The 13083-nt window shown below is 49.5% G+C and overlaps 1 protein-coding gene across 1 annotated transcript in view; it reads right to left on the minus strand.

The window, feature by feature from the left end:
• Positions 1-1764: 1764 nt before the first annotated feature.
• Positions 1765-13083, minus strand: part of FSTL1 (follistatin like 1) — a 56013-nt gene continuing 44694 nt past the window's right edge. The window contains exons 6-11 of the mRNA XM_059822112.1: positions 12218-12348; positions 9301-9419; positions 8399-8511; positions 7096-7206; positions 5294-5391; positions 1765-5032 (exon numbers count right to left, since the gene is read on the minus strand). Coding sequence (XP_059678095.1) covers positions 4988-5032; positions 5294-5391; positions 7096-7206; positions 8399-8511; positions 9301-9419; positions 12218-12348 — 617 coding nt within the window. The 3' untranslated portion in view covers positions 1765-4987. The remainder of the gene's footprint in view (positions 5033-5293; positions 5392-7095; positions 7207-8398; positions 8512-9300; positions 9420-12217; positions 12349-13083) is intronic.

Here is a 13083-nt window from a genome sequence, read left to right on the forward strand (position 1 = left end):
CAGGATAGTTTGTGGGAGGGTTTATGTAAGCACAAGAGTAAGGTCATCTGGATTTTGCCCTTGTCTCCTGCAGTGCTTCAAGTCTGTGTTACCCCCAAAGTTGTGTCCTGTGAAGTGGTTCAGTTTTTTCAGGAACCGAGTCTTATCATAGATGTTTGCTCCCATCTTCAGAATTAAAGTTAATAAATACCTTACAAATGCAGTTCAGAGTCTTAATCAACCACTTAAATAGCCTGTTTCTCAGTTTGAAGCTTAACAGTGCTGGAGAATTGTGAAGAGATTAAGTGTATGTAGCTATAGCGCAGCAACTCAGTAATACTCAGACGTCCTTAACTCCATGAACAGAAAGGTCAGAGTTTTTGCCAGGCCTCTGCTAGCCGTGGGCAACAGACTTTTTACTCTTCATCTCTCCCACCCCAAAATCATTTTCCTTCAGGAAATACGCATGATGCACAAGGTAAAGTATTTATAGTGCCATCTAGCTAAATTCATGGCTGATGCTTCCTTTCATTCTTTCTTAAAATCCTGGGAAATTCTAACAGTAGAAATTGAAGTAATAAAGCAGACCCACTTTGTATTTGAGCAGTGAATGGGCATGGAATGCCTCAGTTAAGAGTGCACAGACAGCAGCTGGTACATGCTAAAGAGGCCATTTGGTGTGAAAAGTAACATGGAAGAGGCAATGTTGAGTGGTAAGACGTTATCCTTCTGTTACACGACACCATGAAAGGCCATTTCATCATTCAATTCAGCAAAGGTGACACGAGCCATTCAGCCCGGTCTTCATAAGGTTGTGTCAGAAAGTGAAGGGACATCAGGAAGGTCACCAGCCTGTTCTCCCAGCTTAGTGTAGGACCAGCTATGTTTGGTCTATTCCTGATAGCTGCTACTCTAGTCTGTTCTTAAAATCCATAGAGGGAGGAAGTCTGTGAAATATCAAGGAAGCATCTTCCAGTTCTTTGCTAACCTTGGCATTCAAAAGCATCCCCTGATGTCTCATCTAGATCTGCCTTGACTGAAGCTAGTGTCCCATCCGCCACAGCAAGATGGGTATGTTTATCCTGGTAGCAGTCTCCACCTGAAGACAAACATTTAGAGCTGTCCTTCTTAACTGTGCCTAAGGCTTCTGATCTGTCCTTGTAAGTCATGTTTTCAAGGCCTTTAGTTCTAATTTTTACTTGCCTCTGGGTTCTTTCCACCTGATCCACCCATTTTGTGAAAGGCACTGCCCAAACCAGAAGGTACTCGGCTGTGGCTCCCTGATGCCGCACGGGACAGAGCGATTACCCCGTCCTTCACCGCCTGCGTCTCTCTGTATTCTTCCCCTTCTACAATGGTTTGCCTTTCTATCAGCAGCGTGACCCTAACTCACGTTCAGCTTGTGATGACACCACAGATGGAGAGCTGCTAGCTTTTTCCTTCCCCATGGCACAGGTGGAATGTGTGCTGTGGGAGCGAACGGGGAGCTGGGGGGATACTGAAAGGACTGTGGCGCAATCTCATTAAAAGCGCACGGCTGGGAGGCAGGAGTCCTGGCTGCTGGCTGCACTTCTGCCGCTGGCTCACCACACAATTGCAACTTTCCACTTCTCGCCGCTGTACTTCAGTTTTCCCAGCTATAAAAAGAGAGACAGTCATGTCTCACGTTTGTCAAGTGCATTGAGATCTGTGTATAAACGTGCAGAAAGACAGCTGATTTTTTTTTGGAGGAGGGAAACGAGGAATGTGGCTTGTCAGAAATAAAACAAAACACCCGTTATTTTTTAAATTTTGTTTCATTTATTTGGCAGTAATATCCAAACCCCCCCTGCTTCAAAAAAATTACAAAATCAAGTAAAATAAGTGCACTAAGGAGACCTACAGAATACTGATAAATTTCACACACGTACAGGAGGGAATATAGAGGGAGGAGTGGGACTTTGTTGCTTAAATTTGGCCTTTGGGGAAAAAAAAAAATGCCTTCCTTGCCCCTTGCAGTCTGTACAGCAATTGTCCCAGAGGGCAACGGCTGGAATACAGCACTTTCTTGCCCAGCAGCCAAGTCACTGGGCAGAAGTTAGCGACCAACCAGCCTGCTGCGGGGCACAGTCTGGGCATCGCTTCACCGAACAGTTGTCCTTCCCCTCAGCATGGGGAGGCGAGATGTTTCGGTCCCCTTTGGGTACCGTAGCCCTTAGAACCGGCATCGCTTTCCACAGCTGCATTTCCCTTTGAGGGCACAAGGAGGAAAAGGCTCCATAGGTGGCAGCCCCTTCCGCGGAGGCACTTTCACTGCACTCCTACCCCGCTGCCCCAGGCCGTCCTAGGGTATGTTGTATGGCTTGTCAGAGAGCTCAGCTTGCCTCGCCTGAGATCGCAGCCCATCCCTCCGCCTTCAGCGCAAGCTCTGTAAACCTCAACTGCCAGCACCCACCTCTCCAGCTGTCCCCAGCAGCCATCCTCACAGACCGCTCATCCGCAGGAGACAGGAAGGGGACTGGAGAATGTATCGTGCAATGCAGCCTGCGGAAGCCCTTCAGCCACAGACTAGCCTCCCCTTCCTGCACATGCTCTGCTTCTCCCAGTTGGAGATATTCCTGACTGGACAATAAGATGTTATCCCCACCCAGGGAAAGCCTTTAAGGCAAGCTGTTGTGTTTTCTCTAAGGCACTTTAATGATCCAAGCTGGAAGGAAGCGAGATGGGAGGCACGAACTACCTTTCAGAGCAGGGTGGGAATAAAGCAAAACATTTCTTAACAATGTTCCTGTGACTCCAGATCCAGCACATGAAGCTGTTTCGCTCATACTGCTGGGGAGGAGCGAGGGTATGTCTAACAGATGCTCCTAACTCCACCAACCACTTCCTCCAGTGCCACCAGAACACAAACAATGACTCCATCCCAGTGTAGCCTTGTCCACGTTACCCTCAGCTTCTATGGACTCACTCCCCTCACCTTCACAGGTGACAGCTTCAAATCCAGACCCTCACGGGAGAAGAACCAGCCCCCTTCTGTATGTGTTATGCCAAAACCTCCGAGCATGGCAGGGTAGAGTATGATTCTCACTGGAAATGCGGCACTGCACCGAAGTCAGTGAAAGTCCTCTGGGTTCACATCAGGAAAACAGCTCAAAGACTAGACAGCCTTTAACAAATCTGGCTCACGGGCGAGACCACAGGAGGGACCAAGCTTTTTTCTTTTCCTACACTTGCTAGGTACCAGCTCATTCTTCCTCTCCAAGGAAAGCAGTGTGCAAAAATGGGAAGGTTGGGACAAAAGTCCTGCTGATCTTCGCTCAAGCAGAACATGCTTTTCAGATGCAAGTGGAGTTTCGCTTGAGTAAGCACTAGGGACCGCAAGACAGCTGGCAACAACTGCTGAAGTTGCTCACCAACAGGAAGATGGAAGTCACAAGCAGTCATCTCAGGGTACGTGCAACTGCTTGGGATGCACAGCAGGGGCATGAAGGGAACACAGAAATGGGATGTTCAGGTGTGTCAGTGTATGAAGTACATTTGACCACTGCAGAAGAAAATCAGCTGGGCTTGAGGCTACAGAGGTGATTGTCAACAAACAGCATTTCATTTATATCTAGGATCAATGCTCTGAGAAAACGGGTCAGACGAAAATGACCCATGAAGGGATGTGAGGGTGATCAAAAGATGGTCTGATCAAAGACACTGTGAAATGTGTCAGTAATGAGGCTTCCAGCCCTGACTCCAAACTCAGACCTCGAATCAAAGAATAATGCTGCTGCCGCACCCCAGAGGGAGATGGAAAGCCCAAGATGATGGCTAACAGCCCAGACTCTAACTCAACTGTTTTCTATGTAGTTAAGCCTTTTAAGATACCCTACTAATAGGACTGCCTGGTCCCTCTGTCTCTAGACTACGTGGCACTTCCCTCTGGGCAATTTAGAGAGGCATGAGCATGGACTTTGAGCACACGTCAATGCTAGCTAAGGGAGTAAGAGCTGCAGTGTCAATCTGTGCCTGGTGAAACTAATTACATCCAGCCCTGTCTCTTCTTCCCATGGGGGACATTGCTATCCCCAGTTGAGAAATACCCTGTAGTGCAGGGCTCACAAGTTGCTTGTGGTGTTTGCGGCGGCTGAGCGCAGTGCGATACAAACCGTGCATGGGCATTACAGCACTGTCAATAACAAAAACTCACAGGCTGGGTTTTCTTGAAAGATCTAGAGCTACGAAACATACAAAAGCTGAATTACTACCATAGGAAATAAAGTAATAAAAAAAACCACAAAACAAAACAAAAGGGGGAGTCAGCATGTGAATGTGGTAAGAAAAAAATATGATAGCACCTCTAAGGAGGGGGCAGGGAGAGTAAGAGTGAGATGAGGTCAAAAGGAACCATGTTGTGTTGGAGCCCACAATGTACTGGAGGAGCTGCTGGGGACAGTCCAGTGGAAAGCAAGGAGGAACGTGCTGGACTCATGCCAGCAGCGTGGCACCACAACTTCCAGGTGTCACACCAGGCTGACCAGCTTTGAGGAGCTCGAACCAAAGAGGAGGGTAAGCAGGGCAAGGTCCTTGGCTAATGATGCCCTGCAGCACATGTGCTCAGCCACAAAACTGCCAGGCCTGTATATCTGCAGCCAAGGCCGGTGCTGACAATTGTATCGATTGAAGACCCCCTTTTCTATCCAGCACTGGCCTCCGTCCTTTCCCCAGATCTAGGGGAACAAGAAATCCCTGTTAGCTCTTGAAGGGAGCAGCTGCCTGCTCTGGGAAAGGGTCCCAGAAGCTGCTGTAAGTCCCTCCCAGCCTTCCAAGGCCCCAGCTATGAAGCTCCCTGAACAGGTGGGCTCTGCTCCCCTTTCCTGGCCCCATTCTCTGTGTATTACAAAACAAATAACCCATCGCTATACAATGTAAATATCTGTGACTGGGCAACTGTAGCAGACACTTGTGCATACTGAGATCAGCACTGGAGGACAGGGTGGCAGGTTGGGCCCATCCTCCTGGGCTCCTCCGGTGTGGAGGCCCCTTACATCTCCTTGGTGCTCATTCTCTTGGTCTTCTCGGCCGTCTCCTGGAGAAAGAGAGCATAAAGTGAAGCTCTGCACTGACACAGGAGCTGGCAGTGCCCTGAAGCCTTCGGTATGTCCACAAGCAGTGCCAAAACTGGCTTATATGTCAAAGCCCCACACCTGTATTTGTCCCCACAGGCAACAGGGATCCCCCTTTACTGTGCTCCCCCATCTACCAGAAGTCTCCAAGTGACAGAAGCAGAGGGAACCCCTCTAGCAAGGAGAGACTTAGTGCAAGGAGACCTTCCCAGCCTCACGCTAACCTGATGCTTCTGCAGCTCCTGAACGTATCTAGCCAGCTCCTCCTCAGTCAAGTCTTGGTCAGGTCGCTGTCTCTGAGCAGGCACCTTCTCATTCTTGCCTGTAAACAGAAATGGAGTTCAGCGTTATCACAAATGGGGGATGCAAATTTCAGAGGCTGAATCATAAGAGAACAACGAGGCAGGTCAGCCAAAGCTTAGGAAAGCTTTGCCGGAGGAAGGTATGGGCCGGCTTCTTAGAGAATGGGCCTTGTGGCTGCCTCGGACTTCAAAGCCTGGGTATGCAGTTTGTCCCCGTCTCTCCCTCCCACATGATAAATAATAAAACCACAAGGAAGAGGCTGCGTATTATTTAAAAGAAGCACCTATAATTAGTTCAAACATCTTGGCCTCTTGCAGGGAATAAACGGAAGCTCAGTGCTATCCAAGTACAATAACTGATGTTTAATGAAGAGGTAATTTTGCTCAGCGGAGGTGCAACTTGCTGATGTATCTGATCTGATTCTTTGGTTTCATTAGCCCTCTAACAATAGCCTCTAACCCCTCTGCTGCTCTAACATGGGCAGCAAGTCAAGGAATTGTTGTCCCATTGCATGCTTCTGCCATGGATGCAGGGAACAAAGTAGGCAGCAAGACCGGGTGTTGCATAGCAACTTTGAAGGCTGTTTCTGAGAAGGCAGCAAAAAGAGTCTCTTATTCGGTTGCTTAACCTCTGAGACCTACCCACAGCTCCTCTGGCAGCTCTATTAGTCTTACAGTTATCTTTTCTGAGGTTGAGTTCCTGCTGCCACAGCCAAATCTGGGCTGAGATTATCCTGAAGCCTCTTGCTGCAGAAGGCCAGATAAACGTAAAAGAATCTCTATACTTGTTGCTGTTCCCCTCTACTCCTTCATCTGCCCAAGCTGCTGGCTATTAGATCTGAATGAACGTACTGCTGACAGCTCCCGCACAGCACTGAAAACTAAGCTCAGGCAAAGGCTTGGTTTCTAGGAAAGAAGGCCAGAAAAATGCAGCGCAGTGCTGGGAGGGTGGACGTGGCTCCTTCAAAAGGACCCGCACGTTTCCCAAGGCAGGGGAAAGCTGGCTTGCCACTGGCCATCTCTGAGAAGCAGAATGGAGAGCTGTTGTTCAGAACCCCACCATGACTTCTCGCAATTGTAACATGGCCGTGAAAGTTTAAAAAGGGTCTTCCAGAGGAAGGACAGATAGACCAACAACCCTGCCTTACTGTGAACACCACCTCCCTTCATCTCCATCACCATTGTTTTCTTTTACTTCTACAGTTCTTATGGCAAGAAGCTAAAGCGCTTTCTTGACATCACTAGATGAAGTCTCCTATCTCCTCTCTGGGGCAAGACAAGACCCTAGCTCCTGCTTTACCGAGACTGTAAACACAGATACAGCAAGGATACTGACACACATACAGGAAAGCTGACTTGCTCACACCTACACGTATGGTTGCAGACAGTGACCTATTTGGTCTGTGCATGCCCCAAGCCAGCTGGATGGAGTAGCTCTGGCCTGGAAGGTTTGGTGCTCAATTTTCATGGCGCCAAATCCAAACCACAAACCCCAGCAGCATTGCCCCCAACCCAGTTACACAATTTCTGACCTCTAAAACAAAACCAGCTTGGGTTTGGCCAACATGGAGCACGGGAGGGTGATGTAGAAGCCACCCATAGAGAAGCTGAGAAAGAGTAGGGGAGAGAAGAAATCTGGATAGCTGGTGTCCTCGGAAAGATAGAAAGCAAACCCCCCTTTTGTATAAAACCAAATAGAATAATCGTCTGGAGAGCATACAGACCCTCGCATGTCATTGCAGTGCACACCCAGTTCCCACAGGCACAGACGCAGCGGTTGCACTCCACCTGGGTCTCTGCTCCATCCTCATAGGTTTCATCCTCCAGGGCACACTCTAGAGAGGCACAAAACAAGGGCAGTGGTTGTGAGATAGCAAGCAGGCTAATGACAACATATTTTGGAGATGCCTTGAGAGAGAAGAGGTACACGGTTTTGGCGGAGGCTTTGCTTCCCCTAACCACCAAAAGTTTCATAATGACTAAAACATTCATGCTGAATTTGGTGTGTGTAATCAGCCAAAAAATAATTTGGAAAAGTCAAACACTTCATTTTGCTTCCTCAAAAGAACAAATTTCAATTTCTCAGTTCCAAATGAAATCTCAATATTGGATTTGTTTGAATTTCCTAATCTGTTATACATAGAAGAGAACCCCCAAAGTGAATCAGTTCCTGTTCCAGGGGGGGAGAAGTTGGGGAAATTATTTGTATATTTGCTGTTGCCCTGAGAAAGAAAGGAGAAAAAAAAGAAGTTTCTCCTTTCAGCTCACATTTCTTCTCACAGCTCTATTATATGCTTAAGTTGAGGCCCCCAAAGAACTCAGGGGCCCGTATGGTGTTAAGTGAAAACCAGCTGATCATATTTTCTGGGGGAGGTGCAGTGTCCCTAGCTTCCCACTGAAATAGGCAACAGAGAGTTCAACTTAATATTCCCTAAGAAGCACAGCCTCTGTCTGCTCCTTGGTGCCACTGCGGTGGGATGTAAATCCGACACCTTTGGACCAGCACCCCCTGAGGAGACAATTAGATGAACAGCTAGGCACGCCTGGTCAGCAGAACACTAAGCTGCTTTCACGTGAACTGTAGCACTAAGCAGGATTTGGAAGGATAGTGAACTTTGAGAGGTTCATCAGGGAGGCTGTCTGTGTGAAAGGCAGAGCATAGCAGGACTTTGGTCTGGTCTGACTTTCCTAAGTTATCCAGACGTGAACTCCTCACGTGATTTATCTCTGCACTGTTAAATACATGCCTTGACCTTCCAAGCATACCGTATCCATTCGATCCAAGCTCTTGGTTCTAAAATCCAAACCTTTTTTGTCACAAGAGCTGTGGGAGCTTTGGGCCAGAAAAAGCAGTACTTTTGACAATGCAGGGACAAGGCGTGCTGTCGAATGGGAGGTAGGTGTATTATCAACATTATCTCTGGGAGAGGAGTTACAGCATCCGATGTCCGGCCCAAAGCTGGTCTCTTTTCTTTCCTCCCTTCCCAGGATGCCTCTGGTTCCCCAATATAAGTAAGGAGTTCCTACTTTTCTCTGGCGGGTTGAAGGATGGGCTGAGGCACTTGAGAAATTCATTGAAGCTGAGCTTCCAGTCAGCATTTTCATCTGACAGCTCGATGAGGGCATCTACGCAGAGTCCCCTGAAAGGAAACACAGAGGCACGTTCTGCACAGGGCTGTACCAGGCAGGTCCCTGCTCTACTGGCTTCAAAGAACAGATGAGTAAAACCATTAATAACTAGGAAGGCTCTGAGATGCCTGGCAGAAGTGGCTTCCATAAGGAAACCTCACTGCATACAGATGAAAGAAAAACAGACACAAAACACTCCCTTGGCTGGCGAAGGGCTGGGAAGTCAGGAGGTAGGCAGACCAGCAGGAATAGGACCCTGCTGACATCTACATGCTGTCACACAAGTACAGATGCAAGCACAGCCTAGCCACAAGCAGCCTGTTCTCCTCATCGTGGCACACACAGTGGCACACACACAGAAAAATGGAAACCTCTCAAACTACATTTTCATGCAATGCTTGCACCAGCTCTAACTGCAGGCTGCCCACGAGCTGTGTTTTCCCACCATCTTCCTTGCACTGGATCTAGGTACCAGGCAAAAGGTGAGCGAAGCCCACTGAAAGCTAATTTATTAGGAAATAAAACAGGCAACAAATTTTCTGTCACCTAACTCACCTTCTGGCTGCACACCTACTAGATTTAAGGCAAAAGGGGGTTGAAATACCTGCCTAATGTAAAAGGTAGGGGTGGGACTGCTCCTTTTGGTGGTATTCACACCTAATTAAGTGAGAAGCCACTTCATACACAGTTATCTTTGTTAGTCAAGCCCTAAATGATATTTTCCATGAGTGGATTTTCATGGCCCCTTCTGCCACGTCTGGCTCCCTGGCCCTCCTGCTGGCATCCTGTCCCCTGCCCACCTGAGCAGCTTGTTGGTCTCCTGGTCCATGTAGGTGGTGATGTTGACAGCAGTCTCATTCTGTTCCACAAACTTCAGGAATTCAGTGGAGTCCAAGCGAGAATCGCCATCATCAAAGCTCTGTAGGGAAAGATGGGAAGATGGGAGAGGGTCTGATTTATCAGTTCAGGGTACCCCCTCCTTCTCCCTCTTCCATATGTACTTAGCATTTTTGAAGCTTCAGTGGAACAGGTTGCATCATCCCTGTTTGGCACAAAGAACAGAGGCTCAGAGAAAAGCAGCAACATATCCATACTAGCACCAGAACTGGGAGACATGATCCTAGCCTTGTTCTCGCCAATAAGCTACACTGCCTCTCATTCACCTCCTGCTGCTTGATTTATGGCTCTAACCCCATTTCTTCTCTTTGTTCCAGCCAGCTCTTAGCCTTCTTATATACCGCCTGCCTTAAAGCAGACCCGTTGCATTCAAGGAGGTGTCAGCTTTCCAATACGTGTAAATCCAAAGCCGTGCCTGGACTGTGACAGTGACAAAAGGGAAAATCACAGGAAGCAATTTTCTGCTGATTCCAAAGAAGGAACAATTTAATGCAACAGCACAACACCTCGCCACCAACTTCTTACGGCCCTGACAGGACTCCTGGCACTGAAGAGCAGGGCTTTCAGCCCAAAATCCTGGCTGTACTCCTAAAGAAGTAATTGCATTTTGCCTTCCTGTTCGGAGATGTCATACCACAGTGCTGGGCACTCAGCCGGAACTGCTGGGCCCCCTCAGAGACAGCTGTATTGCAGGGAGGGGAACATGAATTCTGCACACAGACCGCTGCCGGCTAGTTTTTGCTGTGTGACTTGGGGCAGGTCACTGTGTCTCCTCGTGCAGCACTTCCAGGAATGCTGGAAGAGACACTGCCTGTGGTTACCTCTTTGTGGTTCAGGAGAAACCTGCAGGGCTAGGAGAATTACTCTGCATGCTGTAGCCTGTGTATAACTGCTCCAACTAACACGTTTCAACTTCTATTAGACTTTGAAGCCTCTCGTCCCGCTATTGTGAAAGTGGCTGCAGTTCCCTTATTGACCGACACTCAGTTAAGCTAGTTTTCTTGCCTGTCAAAGCTATGATATGCATTTACGCGTTCCCCCAGAGACCATCCAAAACAGAACAGCTTCCCACTACTGGCCTCACTCCTCTTGAAGTAACGTCCTTCAACGTCAAGGCCTGCCTGATGTACAGCCCACATCCCCGTGATCCACACAAATCAGGCTTCCAGGAGGGAAACAGCTTAATGCCACGTCTACAAACCTCCTCATCAAGGAGAAAAGGGAAAAGCTTCATGTCATCTTTGTCTCCAGTGTTTATTACCCGCAGGGCAGGAATCAGGCCATTCGCAGGGTGGCGTGCAGAGCCCCAGGCTGGGCATGGCAGAATTCCTTCAGCGACTTCAGAGCCTCATTGGTGAAACGAATTTGTGTGTGTTTGAACCCGTTTAGTTTGTTTGTATTTGTCCCAAAGTTGCTCCAAACTCTGAATTCTGCTTTAAAAGTATTTCAAAGCTTTAAGGGTTGTTGATACGGTGTACCGAGAAGGGAATTCCTCCTTTGGTCCAAGAAAAGGTATGGCTTTGTCATGGAAACTTTCACCCACTTGTGCCTGGGATCAGTGCTCCAGAAAAAGGGGCACGATAAAAAGAACACGAGGCTGTCTGCCTCTGAGCTGTGGCCATGGGATTTCACCAGCGCCCTAACAGGCATGGGGCTGGCGGGGTTGACTGGGCTGTGTGGCGGCAGTGGGGCAAGCCTGGGGCTGGCTTATGCATTTCAGCAAAGCCCATGGCCTGGGGAGACTCTCTGCGAAGGCGGGCAGGGACGGCATGTTTGCAGGGGGAAGGACTGCGCAGGTCCCCTCCGCAGGATGCCACAGCTTTCGGGTGCTGGCAGGCGCCGGCGGGGGTGCCCGAGGCGGTGGGCCACAAGTGGGTTTCCACAGCCAGAACAACATTAACAGCGACAAAGGTGAAGATGCTCTCTGGAGCGCAGGGACCAGCTCCTCTATCTCACCAGAGGGTGCCACTGCCATGGCAGATTTGCTTGCAGCACTAACTCCTGTCAGGCACCATTAATCTCTCGCTGTCAACAGCTTATGATTTAAACACTCTCCCCCTTTCCCCACCTGCTCCTCCAGCTCCATCCCGGATGCTTTGAAGTCTTTATCAGGAGCTGGGCGTGAGGGGGAGGGAAGCAGCAGTGCATGTGGCAGGAGCATGGGAGAAGCGTGTGATCTGCTGGTTACAAAAGGGGGTGGGGATGGGCTGAGGAACAGACTGACAGGGAGGAGGGAAGAGGAATGGGATTATTGCAGGTCCCAAGGCTCACAGCCGGTTCCTCTCTCTCTGCAGAGCACTAGGGAACTGCCAGCTCTCACCCACAACTGGGCCATACTGCTTGCAAGCAAATAACCACCTTGAAGCCCCCAAGTGTCCCCTGTCCCCATCTCAACATGGCCTTGGGACTGTCTGGAACAAAGGATCAGCAGCCCCTGCCCCGGCTTCCTGCTCCTTCTACCTGCATTTCCAGCACTTTCACCCACCTTTTCTCCTCTGGCTATCTTTTGTCCCCTGAGATCAGTTCTCTCCCCTGCCACCGGCACACTTGGCCTGCCCTCCTCCATTTCCCCAGGGCAGGTCAGATCCCCAGGGATGCTCCTGGTCTGGGCTGTCATGTAGCCCTGTCAGTGGCTCTGTCAGCAGCTGCTGCAGGCAGCCCGTAACGCGTCGCGCTGTAGGACATATCAGCCCTCTCTGGCCCCCAGCTTGACAGGCCCATCACACACGGGAGCCTCTTGGGTGGGGGCATGGCAGCTGCTTTGCAGTGACAGGGCAGGAAATGTTCTCTGGCCTCTGAGGCAGGCGTTGCTCTACTTGCCTTGAAATACTTGTCCAGGACTTCACTGTAGTTGCTGCCCTTGGAAAACCAGCCGTCTGGGATAATCTCAGCTTCCAACCACTGGATGACGCGGCGACGAAGCTCGTCCCTGTCCGACTGGTAGCAGACAACTGTAACGGGAGAAGGTGTAGCAGAAGAAAAAGCAAGGATGAGAGAAATGAAGTTGGGAGGGAGACCACAGAGAGACGACTGGAAATAAAAGCCAGCCAGCCAGCTCTGATGGCAGTTTGCAGGCCCCTCCGTCCTTGGAGATGCGCCACTGCCAGATCAAAGCGGAGGTGCCATGTGCTGAACGGCGGACGGGCTGTGGGTGACACCATGTGGCAAGGCCAGAAAACGACACTCCGGCCAAAGCTTTTCTGCCTTCCCGTCCTTGAAGCTTGTGGAAGAACAACCCGGAGTTGACTCATCTTGGTGTGAAGAGTCCCCAGACTGTGGGAGGAAGGTGACTGACAATGTCCCCAAGCTTCCCGATGCTGTGCAAAACAGGCATTTGGCCGTCAACCCTCAAGTACCAAAACCTCTATCCTCTGCAAGGGTGAAGACTAGACTGAGCAAGCCATGCTGTCCCCAAGACTTGAATTTTAGGGTCTACTATCTCAGAAGATTTCGTTCAAAGCCCTGACTTGTCCACTCTGATTGGAAATGAGAGGCGGTCAGGCTGGTCTTGTTCACAGTGCTCTCCACAATCACGGCTTTCTCTAGGTGGATATCACTTCGTGTGCTAGTACCAAACCATGCATTTAAAACCAAAACTGAAAGCCTAGATCTTCTGGCTTCTGTCAGTTGTCACACCTGCCCAGAGGTCAATGGAGCCAGAAGGGGAATCAGTGTGCATTCATGTC

This window comes from Gavia stellata, chromosome 1 (assembly GCF_030936135.1).
Source record: "Gavia stellata isolate bGavSte3 chromosome 1, bGavSte3.hap2, whole genome shotgun sequence".
Lineage (NCBI taxonomy): Eukaryota > Metazoa > Chordata > Aves > Gaviiformes > Gaviidae > Gavia > Gavia stellata.